The following is a 19625-nucleotide window of genomic DNA, read 5'->3' as shown; positions in this document are numbered from 1 at the left end:
ACTCGTCAATTAAATTGACATTATTAATCATTTTTGCCGAGTGTTTATAACTGTTTTGATTATATAGCCATAACAACTTGCACTTTTTCGGTACCTTATAGTAAAACTCCTTCACGTACCAGACTAGGCCATAATTTAGAAATGTACTGCGTAATTGTTTGTAGACCAAATGGCTTGTAGTAAGAACACCGATTCGATTAGGAATAAAGTACTTCTATTGTCCTGCTCAATTTGATAAGCATCCGGCTACTGAATCATTTTAAAGGTGATTAGAAGGGGTACTTACAAATGGGGTACTTTTTGCACTATAGTATTGGAGGACCGACTTGAGCACCTTTAAGAGCAGGCAGACTAGCCGATATCTGACCGCTTTACTGCTTAATTACACCCCGCGATTGGCTTGGCCCAGTGCACTCTTGGCCAATAACCGGGGCTTTGCCGGTTTTATCGAGTATTGCGCAACAATCTTTATGGCGAACGTCGCCGAGGATTAGATACGGCCTAGTCCATAAATAAGCCGTGGCCAAGCGGCGGCCCCTCACTACCCAAGTGCCTTTCTGGAGCACCCAACATGGCACGGTGGCTCCTGAACTCCTGCATCCTTCTGCTGATGGCAGTGGGCAGCCTGCAGGCGCGCCTGATCCTGCCACAATCCCTGGACGATGGTCAGCTGGAGACCAAGGGATCTGCGCTCTTCGCCGCTCCCCGCGTGGATGACAATAGTGAGGGCAACTACCGACTGCCGAACACCACGGAGCCGGAATCTTACAATGTGGAACTCTGGACCAACGTCCACTCTGGCGACACCCAGTTCAATGGAACTGTTAACATCGATCTGCGGGTGGTGGAGCTGACCACGGAGATAAAGGTGCACTACCGCCAGACGTCGAATTTCGAGGCCTCCATCATCAGCCGGGATGCGGCCACGCCCACCGCTATCCCCCTCACCGTGACCCCCGAACTGACGCGGGAGTTCCTTGTGCTCACTGCGACCAGTGGCCAGTCCTTCGCAGCCGACACCAACTGGACCCTGACCATCAAGTACAACGGCACCCACCGATCAGACATGGGTGGCTTCTACATCTCCAGCTATACGGATGATGATGGCAAGCAGCAGTAAGTGGATTTTAATTTTTTGTGACTAGAGATTGAGATAAGAGTAAAAAATAGTATATTATTAGTATAATAGTATAGTATACAAAATTAACATAGGACATAACCATTAGTTATTACAAACTTCTAAATCAGATGTCTAGTGAAAAATAACTTATTTTCAGTCAAACCTCAAACTTAAAACCCTTTAGGCTTCACCTTTTATTGGATTAAGAATCCTTGTACCCAATGTGCAAACTCTTATCGAACTATTAATAACGATTGCACTTGATTAGTACTTGTTCTGCTTGCTTAGTTTCGTATCAAAAAACACACAATCTAGCTTATCTTGGTAATCACATATTAGTGCGGTGACATGTGACGGTCGCATAAAGTGTAATAATCGTTTTGATTGGGAAATAATGTGTGATTTATTCTTCCTCTAGCTTCCTGGCCACCACTCAGTTCGAGAGCACCAATGCCCGTCACGCCTTTCCCTGCTATGATGAGCCTGCCCGCAGAGCCAACTTCACCATCACCATCCACCACGATCCTTCCTACACTGCCATCAGCAACATGCCTGTGAATGACGATGCCAGCAGGTTGGTATAATAAATCAATCATACGCAATGTAGACAATAACAACTTGTTCTTACTTGTTCTCCCCCCTTCAAGCTCTGGAGTCACCGTCTTCCAGACGACGCCCAAGATGTCCACCTACCTGGTGGCCTTCATTGTGTCCGACTTTGAGTCCACCACTGGAGAACTCAATGGTCTGCGTCAGCGAGTCTTCTCCCGCAAGGGCAAGCAGGATCAGCAGGAGTGGGCCCTCTGGTCGGGATTGGTAGTGGAGTCCAGTCTGGCCGGCTACTTCGGAGTTCCCTTCGCCCTGCCCAAGCTGGATCAGGCCGGCATTCCGGACTTCTCGGCCGGCGCCATGGAGAACTGGGGCCTGGCCACCTACCGGGAGCAGTACATGTGGTGGAACAAGGAGAACTCGACCATCAACCTGAAGACCAACATCGCCAACATCATTGGACACGAGTACGCGCACATGTGGTTCGGCGATCTGGTGTCCGTGAAATGGTGGACCTATCTGTGGCTCAAGGAGGGCTTTGCCACCCTCTTCTCGTACGAGTCGAACGACATCGCCTTCCCCGAGTGGAACACCTACCAGATCTACCATGTGAACGACTACAACAGCGCCCTGCTGAACGACGCCCTGGCCTCGGCCGTGCCCATGACGCACTACGTCCAGACGCCCAACGAGATCTCCAACCGGTACAACACCTTCTCGTACGCCAAGCCCGCCAGTGTTCTGTACATGTTCAAGAACGCCTGGTCGGACAAGGTTTTCCGCAACGGGTTGAACAAGTACCTGACCAAGAAGTAAGTACTAAGCCACATTCTTTTTTAAAGTTACTTAGTTTATAAGAACCCTTTGTAAAGAAGCATACATCAGATTACCCTAAAATTCAGCAGTTTACGATCACATAATGAAGGTTTATCTTGACGTTAGCCTGTTGGACAGATGGTTAGCTTCCATTTTAACTGTCACTCGAGAAAAAGTACCTAAAAGTATTCTTCAAATTTATCAGATTTATGTAGCATACTTTTCTACACACCAAGGGAAATGTGTAATTTAGGAATCTCATTTTGTTTACAAAAGAAATATTTAAAGTGAGTGAACTAAAAAATATCTTTTTTATTATCTTTAAGATTCTTTAGAGGTTTTGTAAATAGTTACTATACTACTTGTATTGCACTCCGTTTGTCTAACAAATTTTCCAATCTCTATAGTAAATACACCTCCTGCGACGAGTGGGACCTGTTCGCCTCCTTCCAGGAGTCTGCCAATGAGTTGGGCCTCACGCTGCCCACCTCGGTGGACAACATCTTCAGCAGCTGGTCCCACCAGGCCGGTTATCCGCTGCTCACCGTGACCAGAAACTACCAGGCTGGCACCTTCACCATCACCCAGAAGCGCTACGTGGCGGACAAGGCCGATGCGAATGTGGCCACCTGGTACGTGCCCATCAACTTTGCCACTGCCTCCAAGCCCGACTATCGCAACACGAGTGCCACGCACTATTTGCTGAATGTGACGGAGACCGTGTTCTCGGACGTTCAGATTGCCAGCGATGACTGGTTCCTGCTGAACTTGCAGAACTTCGGCTACTATCGCACCATTTACGACGTGCAGAACTATGGACTCATTGGCGACGTTTTGAAGTCCGCGCCCTGGAAGATCCACCCTAGGAACAGGGCCCAACTGCTGTACGATACGTACATCTTTGTGAACACCGAACGCCTGAGCCACAGCATCCTGTTGAACCTGCTGAGTTACCTGGAAAACGAGGAGCAGTATGCCCCGTGGTCCACTGCCAACACCATTCTCACCGTCTACGATCGTTACTTGAGGGGCGATGACTCCTACTACAACTTCCAGAGATTCGTGCAGCAACAGATCGAACCCATCTTCGCTAAGATCGGCGTGAACGAGATTCCCGGCGAGCATTACCTGAACAACTACCTGCGCATCGTCCTGGTCAGCTTGGCCTGCCAGGTGGGAAGCAGTGACTGCTACACCCAGTCGGCCCAGAAGCTTTCCGAGTACCTCAACAACGGCACTGCCATCGAGGCCACTCTGAGGACCCAGGCCTACTGCGCCGGTCTGCGTTCCACCACCAATGCCATCTACAGCAGAGTCCAGTCCGATCTTCTGGGATCCTCCGACTCCACCGACCGCAGTCTCTTCATCTCCTCGCTGGGCTGCTCGGGACAAACTAGCCAGCTGCTGGATTTCCTGGGGCTTTCCCTGGACGCCACCAATAGCCTGAGCTACTCGGAGCGCACTTCGCTGCTCAATGCGGCCTACTCCCGCAGCGAGATCGGTCTCACTGCCAGCTTGGAGTTCCTGGAGTCCAACTGGGAGGCATATGCCAAGCTGTCGGAGACTGCCAAGCCCCTGGATGCGGCCCTGCGTGGCATTGCCACCTACGTGGTCAGCGAGAAGCAGAAGACAAGGGTGGGTTCTTAGAGAATTCTAGATTTTTCCCAGCGGATCATAAACTAATCCATTACTTTGCAGCTCAACGCCCTGGTGGATGTTGTGCAAGCGGGTGGACCCACTTATCTCAACGATGACCTGAGCAGCACTATTGACAGCCGGATTACGGCCAACTTCGCTTGGTTGGACGTCAACCGCGATCCCGTGCTCAACTGGATCGCCGACTCCTTCTCGCAGAGCAGTGGTCCCTCTGTGACCTCTTCCATCTCCACGATCCTGGTCAGCGCGATGGCCCTGCTGCTCTTCAGGCTATTTTAGGCTAAGTCATGTGGTCAAGTATTAAGCATAAATTCGGAAAATAAACATGAGTCAACATTAAGGATTGCGTGTTAATCAGATTCGGCTATAGTGTTGATAAAGATGGTACACTTTTGGACACAAAAGTCCCCCTGCTGAGGGTGGGTCCAAGGTTCCCTGGATGGGATTGTGAACCGATCGATTTATGGCTAAATTGCGAAGTGTGGCGTTGGTCAATCTTATCACGATTCCGGGAATATCAATCCCATCGATAAAGCACTGATAGTTGAGCTAAGGACGAAATTCGATTATTAAGTGGATATTTACAACGGCCCTAGTGGTTTATAGAGTTCACGTGCTTGTGTCAGATTGTGAACTGGATTTTTCAAGAACAACGAGATTTTGTCGATTCATTCCTAATCCACTTCTAGGGCTCTTTCTAAGGGTATCCCCATAAATTGCATAATCTGAGTTAACCATTAATTTCTCGAACACGAAAAATAATTTCATTCACGGGAGTAATCATGTTGCTAACATCCCCCACCCCCTAGGAGATTACGCAATTTATGGACAGGCTCTGAACTAGTACTATCGGTTTAATTGTCACTAATTGTTACATAGTATTGGACATTTGGCTTAGTAAGGCCCTGCGGATGCTCTTTATCTTAAAAGTTCGTTTCGAACTAGGCAGTCATATCAAGAAATAAGATAAGTATGCTGGAATTTTCATTGAAAGCTTTTTAGATTTCGCTACTTTCCGAAATGTTCACTATTTGATGGGAATCGGTAATTCATTTCATCAATTAAATTAGGAGCTTGGAATGGTTTTTGAATGCGATGGAGTACACATTTCGGAGTGCTTGGAATCTTAAAAGTATAAAAGTCAGCTAGCTTTATCAGATCAAGGGCAGTCCACCTACTTGAGGCTTTTATCAGCTGTCTATCTCCAAATGCTCGCACTTATTCGCCACAATCTGAGACGCGATTGTTACCAACCATTCAGAAAACACAAATTCATGGGTTTCATGGGCTAGCCGAACACTTGATTTACCACCCAATTTAGTTTTGTTCTACACTGGGTAATGGTCATTCCGGGCGAGAAGATTGGGGTAATCTTTATGCCGGGGCCAGAGATAAGATGAACTGCGTCGCTTAAAAGTGGCTGCTCAGAGTTGGGCACTTTAGTCTTGTCGCGTTTTCGCCATGAGTCGCGTTCAGATCGGAGGGATGTCCCTACTCGTGGTCCTTCTGCTGGCCATTTCCGCCACCCAGGCGGCGGTGGTCCGTAGCTTTCCGCCCTTCGAGCAGCTGCAGAGCCTGGAGAATCCCAACAGCCGATTGGTGATGCCCTTCGCCGACGAGGACAACTACCGTCTGCCCAACGACACCGTCCCCAGCCACTATGCCGTGTCCTTGAGCACCAACGTGCACACCGGCGACACTGTCTTCAATGGCACCGTGTCCATCACCCTGAGCGTTGTGGTGTCCACTACCACCATTGTGGTCCATGCCCGCCAACTGGAGAACTTCACGGCCAGCATTATTCAGCTGGGAGTGGAGGCAGCCGTGGCCCAGGAATTGACCTATGCATATGAGTCCGAACGGGAGTTCCTCACCTTCAGCAAGGCGGGACTCACTTTCCCCGAGGGCACCACGTGGCTTCTGACGATCAACTACCAGGGACACCTGCGCACGGACAACGGCGGCTTCTACCTGTCCACCTTCACGGACGAGAAGGGCAACACCAAGTACCTGGCCACCACCCAGTTCGAGAGCACCGACGCCCGCCACGCCTTCCCCTGCTACGATGAGCCCTCCAAGCGGGCCGAGTTCACCATCACCATCAAGCACGATCCCAGCTACAATGCCATCAGCAACATGCCGGTGAATGAGACTGCCTCCAGGTTGGTGCCCCCTCTCTAATCTTTATTAGTTTTCGCGGCTTTCTCGTTTGCAGTAATATAATGAGGTTTTATATTAATTTATATGCCGGTTACATAATTATACTTGGTTATGCAACCGCTACTTTTGATATCAGGAGTTTATGGTTAGCTAGCTAGCTAAGTTTACGATATCAGTGAATACGATTAATGCCTGCAGATACTAACATAAAGAAGTCATAAATTAGAGTTTTAAAGCCGATAAATATTTTTTAAACATTTTATTGTTGCGAATAATTAAATTTATTGGTAGTTAGCAGAAAATTCAATTGCAATAATCTCGAAACTCAATGTTTCTGAAAATAGTTAGGACATGGACAAAGTTCTGATTAGGAATAAAAAAAAAATGTTGGATCTTGAATATTGATTTATTTTTGCGTAAGGATTTATGAATTTTTTTTTTATTACCTATTTTTAATACAATGCCTGCAAATCGTTTAAATTTTAAATGACTTTTCCCATTTCAGCTCTGGAGTCACCTCCTTCAACAAGACCGTGAACATGCCCACCTACCTTGTGGCCTTCATCGTCTCCGAGTTTGTCTACTCCGAAGGAGAGCTGAACGGCCTGCCGCAGCGCGTCTTCTCCCGCAAAGGAACCGAGAACGACCAGGAGTGGGCCCTGACCACCGGCATGCTGGTGGAGAAGCGCCTGTCCGGCTACTTCGATGTCCCCTTCGCCCTGCCCAAGCTGGATCAGGCCGGTATTCCCGACTTTGCCGCCGGCGCCATGGAGAACTGGGGCCTGGCCACCTACCGCGAGGAGTACCTGCTGTACAACACCGAGAACTCGACCATCAGTACCCAGACCAACATTGCCACCATCGAGGCGCACGAGGATGCCCACATGTGGTTCGGCGACCTGGTGGCCATCGAATGGTGGAGCTTCCTGTGGCTCAAGGAGGGTTTCGCCACCCTCTTCGAGAACTTGGCTGTGGATCTGGTGGGTTTTTAAACGAGGTGTTCCCATTAGCTCCTTATCTCATAGCAGAAATGCTTTACAGGCCTATCCCGAGTGGGACATCTTCCAGACCTTCCATGCCGGTTCCTACCAGAGCGCTCTGGTCTACGATGCCAGTGCCAGTGCCCGCCCCATGAGCTACTTCGTCCAGAAGCCCTCGGAGATTGCCCTGCTGTATGACTCTGTGTCCTATGCCAAGGCTGGATCCGTTCTGGACATGTGGCGCCATGCCCTGACCAACACTGTCTTCCAGCGCGGCCTGCACAACTACCTGGTTGACAAGTGAGTTTGGAGCGGGACTAATCTTGATGAAAGCTCTACTTATTCTTGTTTCCCAATCCCCTCCAGTCAATTCACTGCTGCCAATCCGACCAAGCTGTTCGAGAGCATTGCCAAGGCCGCCGTTGAGGAGAACTACGCCGTTTCCGCCACCGTGGCCGACATGATGGGCAGCTGGACCAACCAGGGCGGTGTTCCCCTGCTGACCGTGACCAGGAACTACGGTAATGGAAGCTTCACCATCAAGCAGTCGGTCTACACCAACGACAAGGACTACACCAACGACAAGCTGTGGTACGTGCCTGTGAACTACGCCGACGCCTCCAATCCCGACTTCCGTAACACCGAGGCCACCCACTACCTGCTGAAGGTGCCCGAGATCACCGTGAATGCCAGCTTGGACCAGAGCAACTGGCTGATTCTGAACAAGAAGTCCACCGGCTACTACCGCGTGCTCTACGACAGCGATAACTGGGCCCTGATCACCAATGGTCTGATCAACCGTCCCCACAAGATCGATCCCCGCAACCGAGCCCAGTTGATCAACGATCTGTATCGCTTTGCCACCAGCGGTCGTGTGCCCCATGCCACTCTGCTGGAGCTGCTGACCTATCTGCCCCAGGAGGATCAGTACTCCCCGTGGTCGGCCGCCAATACGGTGATCACCTTGTTCAACCGCTACCTGAGTGGTGATGCGGACTACGCCAACTTCCAGTTCTACGTCCGGGAGCTGGTGAGCCTGCAGTACGACAAGTTCGGAGTGAACGATCTGAATGGCGAGCAGCACCTGGTGAAGTTCACCCGCAACCTGCTGATCAACATTGCCTGCCTGGCGGGTGTGGAGAACTGCCTGACGGAGACGACGGCCAAGCTGACGGGTCTGGTGGAGCACGGAACCAAGATCGAGCCTAATCTGCAGTCGCAGGTCTACTGCAACGGCTTGAAGCAGGCCGACGACAAGATCTTTGACTTTGTGTACGACAAGCTGATCAACTCCACTGACCAGGCCGAGCGTCGTCTCCTGATCTCCGCCCTGGGCTGCTCCCAGAGCTCCACCCAGCTGGAGAAATTCGTGTCGAGCAGTATTGACAAGGATAACGGCTTGAGGGAGCAGGAGAGGATCACCCTACTGAGCCCTGCCTACTCCCGCGGCGAGGTGGGTCTCTTGGCCTCCATCGACTTCCTGCAGAAGAACTGGGAGGCATATGCTCAGCTGACCAGCGGCTTCGGCGGCGTTAACCCCCTGTACAGCGACATTGTCAGCATTTCCGCCTACACGGTCAACGACAAGCAGAAGGAGGCACTGCAGCAGCTGGTGGACACCGTCAAGGGCTCCGCGTACGTGCCCACCACGCTGCAGGCCAGCGTGGACGCCAATGTGAACGCCAACTACGCCTGGCTGGCGTCCAACAGGGATCCCCTGATCACCTGGGTCAACGGATTCCGCAGCGGCAGCTCCGCCCTGAGCGCCTCCCTCCTGGCCATCTTCGCCTGCCTTCTGGCCGTCAAGCTGTTCTAGACCGTAGATCCTAAGTTAGTCATAGATTTGCAATCGTGCCACCAATAAATTCCACTAATTCCCTAAGACTCTTGTTTGCCTTGCCTTAGAATTTACAGTTCCCTTCAATGGCTTTATGACCGCAAATTGCGAGTGCCGATCGAAGTGGACGGATAAGCGGGCTGATCTCATAAATTTCCTCTTCCAAGACCAGGGAAAACGAAGTTCTGGGGCCCCTAAGAAGGCCATAAATATAGGCGTAATCTGCCCTGGCAACTAAATCCAAATTCCAAATCCCCAAGCGGTAACAAAGAAATCTAGATCAATCTAGAAAGCAAATACTATAGTACATAACATTGGCGAGCAGGATTATTGGCTCTAGCAGAGCAAGTGCAACTGATAGGGGGAAAAAAGATCCGAGATTTTGTTTTTAAGTTTTGACAAACCAAAAGATAAAGTTAATTTTCCTATAAGTGTGGTCAGTTATTATCTTGTCAACTTAAATAAATAACATAATGACATAGAGATAGTTGATTTTATTTTACTGTTCTTATAAATTAACTTGTCAACTTAAGTTTATAAAGTAATGACAAAGGGAACTTCTAATTGTTTGTTTTTGACTTTACGTTTGGAAAACTTGGATTGTATTAATCTGTTTATACCATCAAAGGGGAGCGGTACTTAGTTGGTATTAGACTGATCTTAAAATGTATATTTCCGGTTTTTGCCACAACCTAGTTCATATATGGTTTTCGATTTTTGATTTACTTGGTCAATCATTAATCAATATACGACAGGTGCTTCATAACAGGAAAAGGTTTTTAAAGGAGTGCAATATTGATAACGGATTGTGGTTCAAATTTTGACAAGCCACTTTACAATAGTTTTCATTAATCCTGATAAATGTAAAGTAAAGGCTACCAAACGACATGCTTTCTATATTCTAGTTGAGCTGTTAATTTTCCTAGCACAGGGTATAGGACAATTACAAATGTTGAGATAGAAGTATAGACTATTTTACTCAAACATCTGTATATGGGAAAAATTATATTAAAAAAATAGATTCATTCGGCAGTTATAATAAAGTAAGCACCTGTGGGGATATTTAAAAAAACTTGGTTTAAAAAGCTGAAGTGTTTGATCAAAACCCGATTATCAGCCTTGACATCACCACGATTCGAGAGACATGATACTCCTCCTGGCAAGACTGCAAATCACGCTTGATAAGATTGGAGGCAGTGCACCATGAAGTGCCAAGGCTTCCTCAGACAGCCAGTGCAGCGAAAATGAAATGTTATGCCATCGTCTGGCAATATTCGAAAAGCGTCGGAGTGGATTGGTGGCCAATGGCGAAGTGTGTAAATCACCGCTACAACTTCTTATCGCTATCGCCGCTTAATCTATAGACCAGGCCAACTTATCTGGGCCGAAATAAAACGTTAAAGGCTGCAGATAAACCGTTGATAATGGCCAAGTCGCCAAACGCTCTGCAATCGCCATATATACCGGCCCAAAGCCAGGCGGCCTTTAGTTTTCGAATCGAATCGCGTGCCGAGTGGCGTGCAAAATACTAATTCTAGTCCCGGGTCCGCGATCGAACCCTTGAAAAGTGAGTTTCTAGTGGTTACATAAGTGTGGATCGTTCTGGTGAAATCGGAACTTAAACGGCCTAGATCGAACGAATATATCCTTATAAACTGGATAAGAAATATTACGACACTGGAGTTATACTTTTAGGCGCAACCAAGAAAAACTTAAAATTCTGCAAAAATAATATCTCTTGCCAAAGAAATGTTCTAGAATTTTCGAGAGATCACGTTCTTTAAAAACTTTTGAAAGTATTTAAATATTATATATATATATTATCAAACATTAAAAAAACAGCGATTTCTCAGGAAATATAATTTGTTTTATTAAATGTATTAAATTTAAATAACCATCCTAATGTGGAACCTTTTATTATTGTTCGAATATATAATTTTCACTTACTTTGTAAATGTTTTAAAAAAATCATTTTTTTAATATTTTAACCAATAGCTAAAATGTTCGCCCTGCGAGTGGCTGTTCTCCTGGCAGCCTGCGTGTGCCTGGCCTTCGCCGGAACTCGGCAGCTGGCCTTGAATGTCCAGCCGCCGACGACCTTGGCCACTGAGCTGAAGGATTATCGTCTGGCCGATCACATCAAGCCGGTTAGTTACAACATCACCCTGCGACCCTATTTGCTGGAGAGCGACGGCACCAAGCGGTTCACCTTCGATGGCGAAGTCCACATCGAAGTTGTGTCCAACCAAAGCACCACCGCCGTGCACCTGCACTCGAAAAATCTCACCTACTCGGTCAGCGAGTACTGGTTGAAGCCCGCTGCCGGTGTGGCCAATCCGACTCCCACCTCGTTTGGCTCGACAAACTCCACCAACGATGATACGGATATTGTCCAGCTGACGGCGCCAACCGCCTTGACTGCCAATACGCCTTACATCCTCCACTTCGTGTACACCGGTCTGATGCTGGACGATATGCATGGCTTCTACCGCAGCTACTATGTGGACGACAACAATGTGACCAAGTGGATCGGCTCCACCCAGTTCCAGACCAACCACGCCCGTCGCGCCTTCCCCAGCTTCGATGAGCCCCAGTTCAAGGCCACCTTCAACGTCACCCTGAAGCGCTACAGGACCTACAACTCGGCCAGTAACACCCGCCTCATCTCGTCGACTCCCAGCACCGAGGAGTAAGTCATTTCTACCTCTTTTGACGGATAACCAAATTTTTAGTGCCGATTTCTCAATGTCATGTTAAGTTTAGTTCTTTCAACCTTTAAATTGAACCATATCAAGTATTTTCAGTCATAAACCTAAAGGGATATTGACAAACTGCTATTGTTAAAATCAGGAACTCAACTTAATGAGAGAAGTTAACAGTACATTGAGAAAACGTTTATTATTAATATAGATGGTTAACAATGAAATTGATATGGTAAACAAGCGGCTAGTGTGTTATTTTCTGAAACAATTTTTTCTTAATTTTAGGGGATACTTCACCGATGTGTACAAGACCACTCCCAAAATGTCCACCTACCTCCTGGCCTTTATTATTTCGGAGTTTGTGGCCCGCAAGGACGACGAATTCGGAGTATACGCCCGTCCCGAGTACTATGCGCAGACCCAGTACCCCTACAACGTGGGCATCAAGATCCTGAAGGAGATGGGCACTTACCTGGACAAGGACTACTACACCATGGGCAACGACAAGATGGACATGGCCGCCATTCCCGACTTCTCGGCCGGTGCCATGGAGAACTGGGGTCTGCTGACCTACAGGGAACGCAGTCTCCTGGTGGATGAGTCGGCGACCACCTTGGCCTCCCGCCAGTCCATCGCCGCCGTGGTGGCCCACGAACAGGCGCACATGTGGTTCGGCGACCTGGTCACCTGCCAGTGGTGGAGCTACACCTGGCTGAACGAGGGCTTCGCCCGCTACTTCCAGTACTTCGGCACCGCCATGGTCGAGGATCAGTGGGAGCTGGAGAAGCAGTTTGTTGTGGACCAGGTGCAGTCTGTCATGGCCATGGACTCGACAAACGCCACCAATCCGCTGAGCGATGAGAACACCTACACACCCGCCCACTTGAGCCGCATGTTCAACAGCATCTCCTACAACAAGGGAGCCACCTTCATCCGCATGATCAAGCACACCATGGGCGAGGAGCAGTTCAGGTTGGCCCTCCAGGCGTACCTCAAGAAGTAGTAAGTACTGGGAGATATCCAATTTGTAGACCTCTGCCTAAGAAAACCCTTTCAGCGAGTATCGGCCTTCGTATCCCGCATATCTGCTGGGCGAATGGCAGGCGCAGTGGCCCAACTCCAGCTACAACGCCAGTTCCGAAGCCATTTTCAAGAGCTTCACCGAGCAGGTGGGCTACCCGCTGATCACCGTCTCGGTGGCCGCCAACCTCAGTTCGGTCAGCTTCACCCAGAAGCGCTTCCTGCTGAAGGAGAATGACGGAGCCGATGCTAGCTTGAAGTACACCGTGCCCATTTCCTATACCACCAGTGAGGCGACTAACTTTGCGAACGCCACACCCAAGTTTATCCTGAACCCTGACGTGACCACCACTGTGAACTTCAACTCGAGCATCAAGTGGATTGTGGCCAATGTCCAGCAGACTGGTTACTACCGTGTTAACTACACCGAGGACAACTGGCATGCCATTCACTCCGTTCTGAACACCGACAACTGGGGCGGCATTCACGAGAACAACCGTGCCCAGATCGTGGACGATCTGTTCAACCTGGCCAGGGCCGGACACATCTCCTACAATCTCACCCTGGACGTGATTGAGTATCTGGAGACGGAGACCAACTACATTCCCTGGACGTCGGCCTTCAATGGCTTCAGCTACCTGACCATCCGGCTGGGCAACGATACCGCCGATTTCAATACCTACATCCAGGCTCTGACCAACAAGGCCTACAACAAGCTGGGCTTCAACGAGACCACCAGCGACACCGCCCTGGACATATATCTGCGCACCAAGGTCCTGTCCTGGGCCTGTCGCTACGGCAGTGCCGATTGCATCAGCAAGGCCAAGGTCTACTTCCAGTCGCTGACCACCGTGCCCAAGAACATCCGCGCCACCGTCTACTGCGTGGGTCTGCGTGAGGGTGGGGAGGCCGAGTTCCAGGCCCTGTACAACAAGTTCAAGAACGAGACCGTGGCCACCGAGGAGACCCTGCTGCAGAACTCCTTCGGCTGTGTGAAGACCCAGGCTCTGATCGAGAAGGTCTTCAACTTGGTCCTCAGCGATGAGATTCGCCGGCAGGACAAGTCCTCCGTTCTGTCCACTCTCTACACGGAGAACAACGAGAACGTGAGCCCGGTCTTCGCCCTGGTCACCCAGAAGTACGAGGAACTGGCCGAGGCGTAAGTAGTCTACAAAGCGTTCGGTTTCTCAATGTCTGGTTAACTTTTGACCTTTTTCGGAAACAATAAGTTGCTCAATATAATTTTAGTGTTTAGCCCTCAAAAATGATTTATCTGGCTGATAACTTAACTAGAGGTTAACTAACCTGTTCCTCCTAAAGTTTGTCAAAACTAATTTCTCACTGAATCTTTAAAGTTTTGTTCTTATTTCAACATTTGAAAGAAAACACTTTAATATTAACTTTATCAGACAGATAGTAAGCTAGAACCTTAACCTGACATTAAGAAATTGGACGCAAATCCTTGCTTAAATATTGAATTGATACATTTATTGCCTTCCCCTGCAGCATGGGTGGTTACTCCGCAGTGGCCACCGTGATCTCCAACATCGCCGCCCGCTTCACCACCCAGCAGCAGTTGACCGACCTGGAGACCTTCAACAAGAACAACGGCAGCAAGTTCGGCACCTCGCAGGCCACTCTGACCGCCGCGGAGGCCACCGTGAAGGAGAACCTGGACTGGGCCACCGCCAAGCTGGGCGTCTTCCGCAGCTACCTGGCCAACTACCGCAGTGGTAGCGCCATGGTCAACGCCTTCAGTGCCCTCAGCCTGCTGATGGTGGCCCTGGCCACCATGCTGCGCAACTAAACCACCTCCATCGGGGACAGGTGCGAGCGGGTCACGAGTGCCCTCCATCCATAAAGTATTTCTACGCTTTAAGCACCCAATAAAGTAACACCATTTTGTAGATAACCCCTTGTCGTATATTATTATAGTGGGCATTGGCCAAATCGCTATTTGGCCTCCCTGGCGACAATGTTTACAACCTGATTAGCGCCATCGCGCGCGGATGATTCAGCTATCTTGAGGGGATTTCATTGAACTAAAGTGCCTGTTGCCCAATCAATCGATCATCGTAAAGCCATAAAGTCGTATCAGGGTAGTAAACTATTTCTCTGCTCAATTTTTTGCAAAAATGCCATACAATGTTGAATGGCGAATTTATTTGATGGAATGAGCCCTTAGCTGAAAGTCTTGGTATTTATTATATACATTTTTTATGCTATTTTTATTTTATATATTCTTGAAATTAATTAATTCTAGAATTTCGTGCTTTTATTACTTTCAGGATGTATAAAAAAATGATTTTTCATTTTTGGAAAGATTCGTCAAAATAAAAATGTTCAAGTTTAAATGTCAATTGACAAAAACTTTTTTCTAAGTTCAAGGAAGCGTCATTAATTGTACTACGGTTACCAAAGTACCTAACATAAAGCAGTGACTTCATAAACTAAACCAATCGGACTAATAAATTGTTATCACTGTTGTTAACTAATCAAAGATCTTTTACGTTCTTGAACAGGAGATTATGATCAGCACATTTTTACTAGTTAATGCAGTTGACTCATTTTTCGGGGAAAGCAATCGGAACTCATATCCTTATCACATTTTATTGATTTCAGTAATAAAAGCATTGGTGGACTTTTACTTTTTGGGTTAATGAATGGTATTAAAATTAGGGTTCATTAAATTATTACGATTTTATCAGCAACTTTTACTCCAAAGCTTGAAAAATAGGAATCAAACCTTTTCAGATCAAACTAGTTGTATATTTTGTGACCTACAGTCATTAAATAGCAGTTGGTGGGCTATTAAAATTATAATTGACATATCATTTAGCAGGTTAATGAGCACCCGATCGCGTATTGATAAGATATTTGTGTGAGAGAAGAGTGACGACCATTCGAGTTGTTGTTGAACATCTCGCAATCTAATCGCAACGACACCTGTTTGGCGGGGAACTTTTGTTTGATATTGTGATTTCGGCGATCTCGCAGAGGCAGTCAGACTGCCCAGTCCCCAAGCTTCGGTCAACATGAGCAGTTCGGTTTCTCGGGTGCCGGGGCTAGTTTACTTGCTGCTGATCTGCGTCGTAAACGCCGCTGATTATCGGCTGGACGGTGGCGTCGTGCCCTCGTTCTACAACCTGACCATCGGCGTTCTGAGAGACCCAGCCGAGCCCACTCTCTTCGATGGCGAGGTGGGCATAGCTCTGCGGGTGGTCGCCCCACTGGAGGTGCCACAAATCATTCTGCACGCCGACACACTGGCCATATCGGAATGCTGGCTGCTCGATGCGGCGGGTGGGCAGGTGGAGGCCATCGATATCAGCCGGCTGATTTATGAGGCCGCCACCCAGCAGGTGAAAGTTCCGCTGACGCAGCCGCTGCAGCCCGGCCGGGATTACACACTCGGATTCAAGTACACCGGACACATACGCACCGACATGGCCGGCCTCTTCTCCGCCAGCTATGTGGAGGAGCGCACCAATGTAACCCGGTGGCTGGCCGTCACCCAGATGCAGCGCATCAACGCCCGCTTGGTCCTGCCCTGCTTCGACGAGCCCGCCATGAAGGCCAAGTTCCAGCTGCAGATAGCCCGGCCAGACGGATATCAGTCCATTGGCAACACCAGGCTCAGGGAAACCACGGAGATAAGGTAATACAAAATATAACTCTTTACGGCTTTGTTTATTAAAGTGCAAGAAATAAGGCATAGAGGGTATTTTTACATAGTTCATCTTTTTGGATGTGTTATTTTCGGCTATATTTACAAGTTGTAAGAAGAGCTATTCTTTCAAGTACCCAAATGTGCAGAATTCGGTTTCCTTTTACAATTCTAAAATGTTTTTATATATGAACAAAATTTATAAATATATAAAATAAGTATATATAAATGTTCCTTTGCCAGTATAGGTGTAACTTATTTTTCTCTACTTCAGCCAGGATCGTTTTGTTGATCACTTCGAGGAGACCCCCATAATGTCCATTTACCTGCTGGCGTTCATGGTGGCCAACTATTCTGCCCGTGGAAATGTGAGTGATTTCGCTGTGCTGACTCGCCCGGAGTTCTACAACCACACGGAGTTCAGCCATCAAGTGGGTCAGGAGGTGATTTCAGCCTACGGAGAGCTGTTCCAGATTCCATATGCAGAGCTGGGAAACGATGTGCTGCAATATGCCAGTTCTCCCAGGTTTCCCCACAACGGCATGGAGAACTGGGGCCTCATCATCTACAGGTGATGCACTATTTATCAGCATATTAAGTTAAATAAAAGCAAATCAAATGGTATTTACTTTTTTACCTTTAGCGACGAGGTTCTGATCCAGGAACCTGGTTACTCCGACGACTGGTCGGACAAGGAGTTCGCCATCCGTATCATTGCCCACGAGACGTCGCACATGTGGTTCGGGGACAGCGTGACCTTCTCCTGGTGGAGCTACTTCTGGCTGAACGAGGCCTTTGCCCGCTACTACGAGTACTTCATGGCACACCAGGTAAGTGATGCCACCTTTATATATTCAGAAAACTAGATATTTAACCTAATCCCTTCAGCTCTATCCCGAGTATCACCTGGACGAGCAGTTTGTGGTGCGGCAAATGCACCTGATCTTTGCCACGGATGCGCGGAACAGCACTCAGCCCCTGACCAGTCTGGAATCGGAAATCCAAACGCCCGCCGAGATTGCGTTCAAGTTCAGCGGGATAGCCTACGCCAAGGGAGCCTGCATCCTTAGGATGTGGCGCAATATCATGGGGGATCAGAACTTCAACAGGGCCATCCAGAATTACCTAAAGCAGTAGTAAGTAGTTGGTATTAAGGCCGGAAGACCTTATCTGGAATGTGTCATAACTATAAATGCATACTTCATAAAATATCTTCAGAATATATGTATACTTTCAAAACATGACTAATAATTTTATGCCTTCTGTTTACAGCCACTTGGGCAACACTGTACCCCAAAATTTATTGTACCACCTTTCCGAGAACTGGCCGGCGAACCATGAGGTGGATGTGGAACAGTTCTTCTACGATTACACGGAGCAGGTGGGCTTTCCCATGCTAATAGTGCGCAAATCGCCAGGAGACTTGTTCCCGCTCATCAGCGTGAGGCAGGATCGATTCCTTCTGGATTACACAGATGGCAGTAGAGGTGGAATAAAGTATACAGTGCCCTTGACATATACCACCAATCTGGAGCCCAATTTCTACAACCTGACGCCATCTAAGTACCTTTACAAGAACGCAAGCTTGGAGCTATTTTCTTTTGATGAACCCATTGAGTGGTTCTTGCTCAACCTGAGGCAGTCGAACTACCAACGGGTGTTCTATGATTACACCTTGAGGGAAGGTCTCCGGGTGGCTCTACTTGCAGCGAATCATAGTGGAATACCCGTTGAGAATCGGGCCCAACTCATTGATGATCTCTTCAACTTTGCCTATGTGTCGTATGTGGAATACGAGGATGTCTTTTACTTTATGGAGTACCTGAGTAAGGAGGTGGACTACGTACCCTGGTATGCGGTCTATGAAAACCTGAACCGGGTGGCACAGCGACTGACCCCGGAGCAGCTGCCCAGCTTCCGTAATTACCTCTCAGATATCACTAAGGCTGTGTTTGAGAAACTGGGAGTGGACTGGACTTCGCAGGATACTCCACTGGACGTGGCCCATCGGAACAAGCTGGTCAAGTGGCTCTGCAGATACCAGGCCAGCGAATGCAGAAGGAAGGTCAACGCCAAGTTCCTAGCATCCACGGAACATCCACCGCCGGACTACAGGGAAACCTTCTATTGTGCGGCCAGCAGCAGTGATTTCAATTCTTACACCTCGGTATGGGGTCGGTATTATCTTGAAAATCGCCCCAGCGAGAGGAAGTTGCTCTGGTCTGCGACCAGCTGCACGGCGAGCTACGAAACCCATTACTACAAGATGATCATCTCGGGTCCGGAGCGTGTGGAGCAAAAGAAAATTGGAATATCCCGGATGTATGAACAGAACCCCCATTTAGTTCACGCCATTTTTGAAATGATAACAAGGAACATTACGGAGCTGGCCAACGAGTAAGTGGCTTCTTTCCTTTAATAATAACAAATATGGTCATTCATTAATATAACTTTTGGAATGAAAGCATTAAGGCCTTGATTAGTTAATAAGAGCCTTTTTTCCCAGTAATATTTATATTATGGGTGGATTTGAACGTTATAAGGACCTTTAAAATTACCATTTAACCATAAAATATTACCATTTTCTTAGGCTGTTATTGTATGTTATAAGAAGTATTTAAATACATTTCTTATTTTTAGCTTGCAAAGTTGGGAGGACACGGCCGAGGTGATCAGCGACATGGCGGAGTACTTCACCACCCGGCAGCAGGAGCAGTTGTTCCAGCAATTCTACGATGGCAACCACCAGCTCTTCGGCGAAGCCGCGGCCTTGGTGCTCTCGAAGTCCCTGGAGTCGGTGAACGAAAACATTGCCTGGGCCGAGGGTCGTCTGCCTGGCTTGGTCAAATACCTGGAGCAGAGGAATGCCGCATCCATGCGGGGAGCAGCTTTCAAGTTGGTCCTGCTACTGGCGGCGATGGCCAGCCTTTTGGCCTGGCTCTGATTAGCTAATAAGTTGGGGGGAAATAAAGAGACTGCCGTGGTCATGCGCTGCGGGGTGAAATGCCCTTTTCGTGTACGCAATTACTAGGCAAAAAGGTTTGGCTGGCGCTTGCTTTATTAGGCCATAATTCACGCAGTCGAGGGCCAGTCAAGACGGCCATTATGGCCGTGTCCG

General features: G+C 48.3%; 4 protein-coding genes across 5 annotated transcripts; all 4 read left to right on the top strand.

Moving 5' to 3' along the window:
- Positions 1–551: 551 nt before the first annotated feature.
- Positions 552–4481, top strand: LOC108031910 (aminopeptidase N). Its single transcript, XM_017105678.3, has 5 exons — positions 552–1116; positions 1539–1694; positions 1768–2481; positions 2893–4120; positions 4184–4481. The coding sequence occupies exons 1-5, from the start codon at positions 572–574 to the stop codon at positions 4418–4420; spliced, it is 2880 nt and encodes a 959-aa protein (XP_016961167.1). The 5' UTR covers positions 552–571; the 3' UTR covers positions 4421–4481.
- Positions 4482–5599: 1118 nt separating this feature from the next.
- Positions 5600–9163, top strand: LOC108031925 (aminopeptidase N). The gene is made up of 4 exons (XM_017105703.3): positions 5600–6303; positions 6807–7281; positions 7343–7581; positions 7648–9163. The coding sequence occupies exons 1-4, from the start codon at positions 5603–5605 to the stop codon at positions 9095–9097; spliced, it is 2865 nt and encodes a 954-aa protein (XP_016961192.1). The 5' UTR covers positions 5600–5602; the 3' UTR covers positions 9098–9163.
- Positions 9164–10620: 1457 nt separating this feature from the next.
- On the top strand, positions 10621–14752 carry LOC108031884 (membrane alanyl aminopeptidase). 2 transcript variants are annotated; one of them, XM_050888953.1, is made up of 5 exons: positions 10621–10685; positions 11114–11807; positions 12106–12822; positions 12878–13999; positions 14347–14752. In XM_050888953.1, exons 2-5 carry the CDS (start codon positions 11119–11121, stop codon positions 14645–14647), a joined length of 2829 nt encoding a protein of 942 aa, XP_050744910.1. In that variant the 5' UTR covers positions 10621–10685; positions 11114–11118; the 3' UTR covers positions 14648–14752. The 2 variants fall into 2 exon arrangements, with proteins under 2 accessions (XP_050744910.1, XP_016961137.1); XM_017105648.2 differs by lacking the exon at positions 10621–10685 and having other exon boundaries at positions 11107–11807.
- Positions 14753–15875: 1123 nt separating this feature from the next.
- LOC108032022 (aminopeptidase N) lies at positions 15876–19515 on the top strand. The gene is made up of 6 exons (XM_017105832.3): positions 15876–16498; positions 16782–17078; positions 17151–17337; positions 17396–17643; positions 17780–18904; positions 19148–19515. The coding sequence occupies exons 1-6, from the start codon at positions 15876–15878 to the stop codon at positions 19449–19451; spliced, it is 2784 nt and encodes a 927-aa protein (XP_016961321.1). The 3' UTR covers positions 19452–19515.
- The last annotated feature ends 110 nt before the right edge of the window (positions 19516–19625 follow it).

This window comes from Drosophila biarmipes, chromosome 3R, assembly GCF_025231255.1.
Source record: "Drosophila biarmipes strain raj3 chromosome 3R, RU_DBia_V1.1, whole genome shotgun sequence".
NCBI classification, from domain to species: Eukaryota; Metazoa; Arthropoda; class Insecta; order Diptera; family Drosophilidae; genus Drosophila; species Drosophila biarmipes.
Note: the sequence above shows the minus strand (reverse complement) of the source record. Positions and strands in the feature narration are given on the sequence as shown.

Bases quoted from the DNA above. Each gene is read 5' to 3' on its own strand.
- LOC108032022 (XM_017105832.3), top strand. From the start codon at position 15,876: ATGAGCAGTTCGGTTTCTCGGGTGCCGGGGCTAGTTTACTTGCTGCTG. The intron at 17,644-17,779 runs GTAAGTAGTTGG...TTCTGTTTACAG, and splicing joins CAGAATTACCTAAAGCAGTA to CCACTTGGGCAACACTGTAC. The intron at 18,905-19,147 runs GTAAGTGGCTTC...TCTTATTTTTAG, and splicing joins ATTACGGAGCTGGCCAACGA to CTTGCAAAGTTGGGAGGACA.
- LOC108031884 (XM_050888953.1), top strand. From the start codon at position 11,119: ATGTTCGCCCTGCGAGTGGCTGTTCTCCTGGCAGCCTGCGTGTGCCTG. The intron at 12,823-12,877 runs GTAAGTACTGGG...AAACCCTTTCAG, and splicing joins CAGGCGTACCTCAAGAAGTA to CGAGTATCGGCCTTCGTATC. The intron at 14,000-14,346 runs GTAAGTAGTCTA...CTTCCCCTGCAG, and splicing joins TACGAGGAACTGGCCGAGGC to CATGGGTGGTTACTCCGCAG.
- LOC108031910 (XM_017105678.3), top strand. From the start codon at position 572: ATGGCACGGTGGCTCCTGAACTCCTGCATCCTTCTGCTGATGGCAGTG. The intron at 1,117-1,538 runs GTAAGTGGATTT...TTCTTCCTCTAG, and splicing joins GATGATGATGGCAAGCAGCA to CTTCCTGGCCACCACTCAGT. The intron at 1,695-1,767 runs GTTGGTATAATA...CCCCCCTTCAAG, and splicing joins GTGAATGACGATGCCAGCAG to CTCTGGAGTCACCGTCTTCC.
- LOC108031925 (XM_017105703.3), top strand. From the start codon at position 5,603: ATGAGTCGCGTTCAGATCGGAGGGATGTCCCTACTCGTGGTCCTTCTG. The intron at 7,282-7,342 runs GTGGGTTTTTAA...AATGCTTTACAG, and splicing joins AGAACTTGGCTGTGGATCTG to GCCTATCCCGAGTGGGACAT. The intron at 7,582-7,647 runs GTGAGTTTGGAG...AATCCCCTCCAG, and splicing joins CACAACTACCTGGTTGACAA to TCAATTCACTGCTGCCAATC.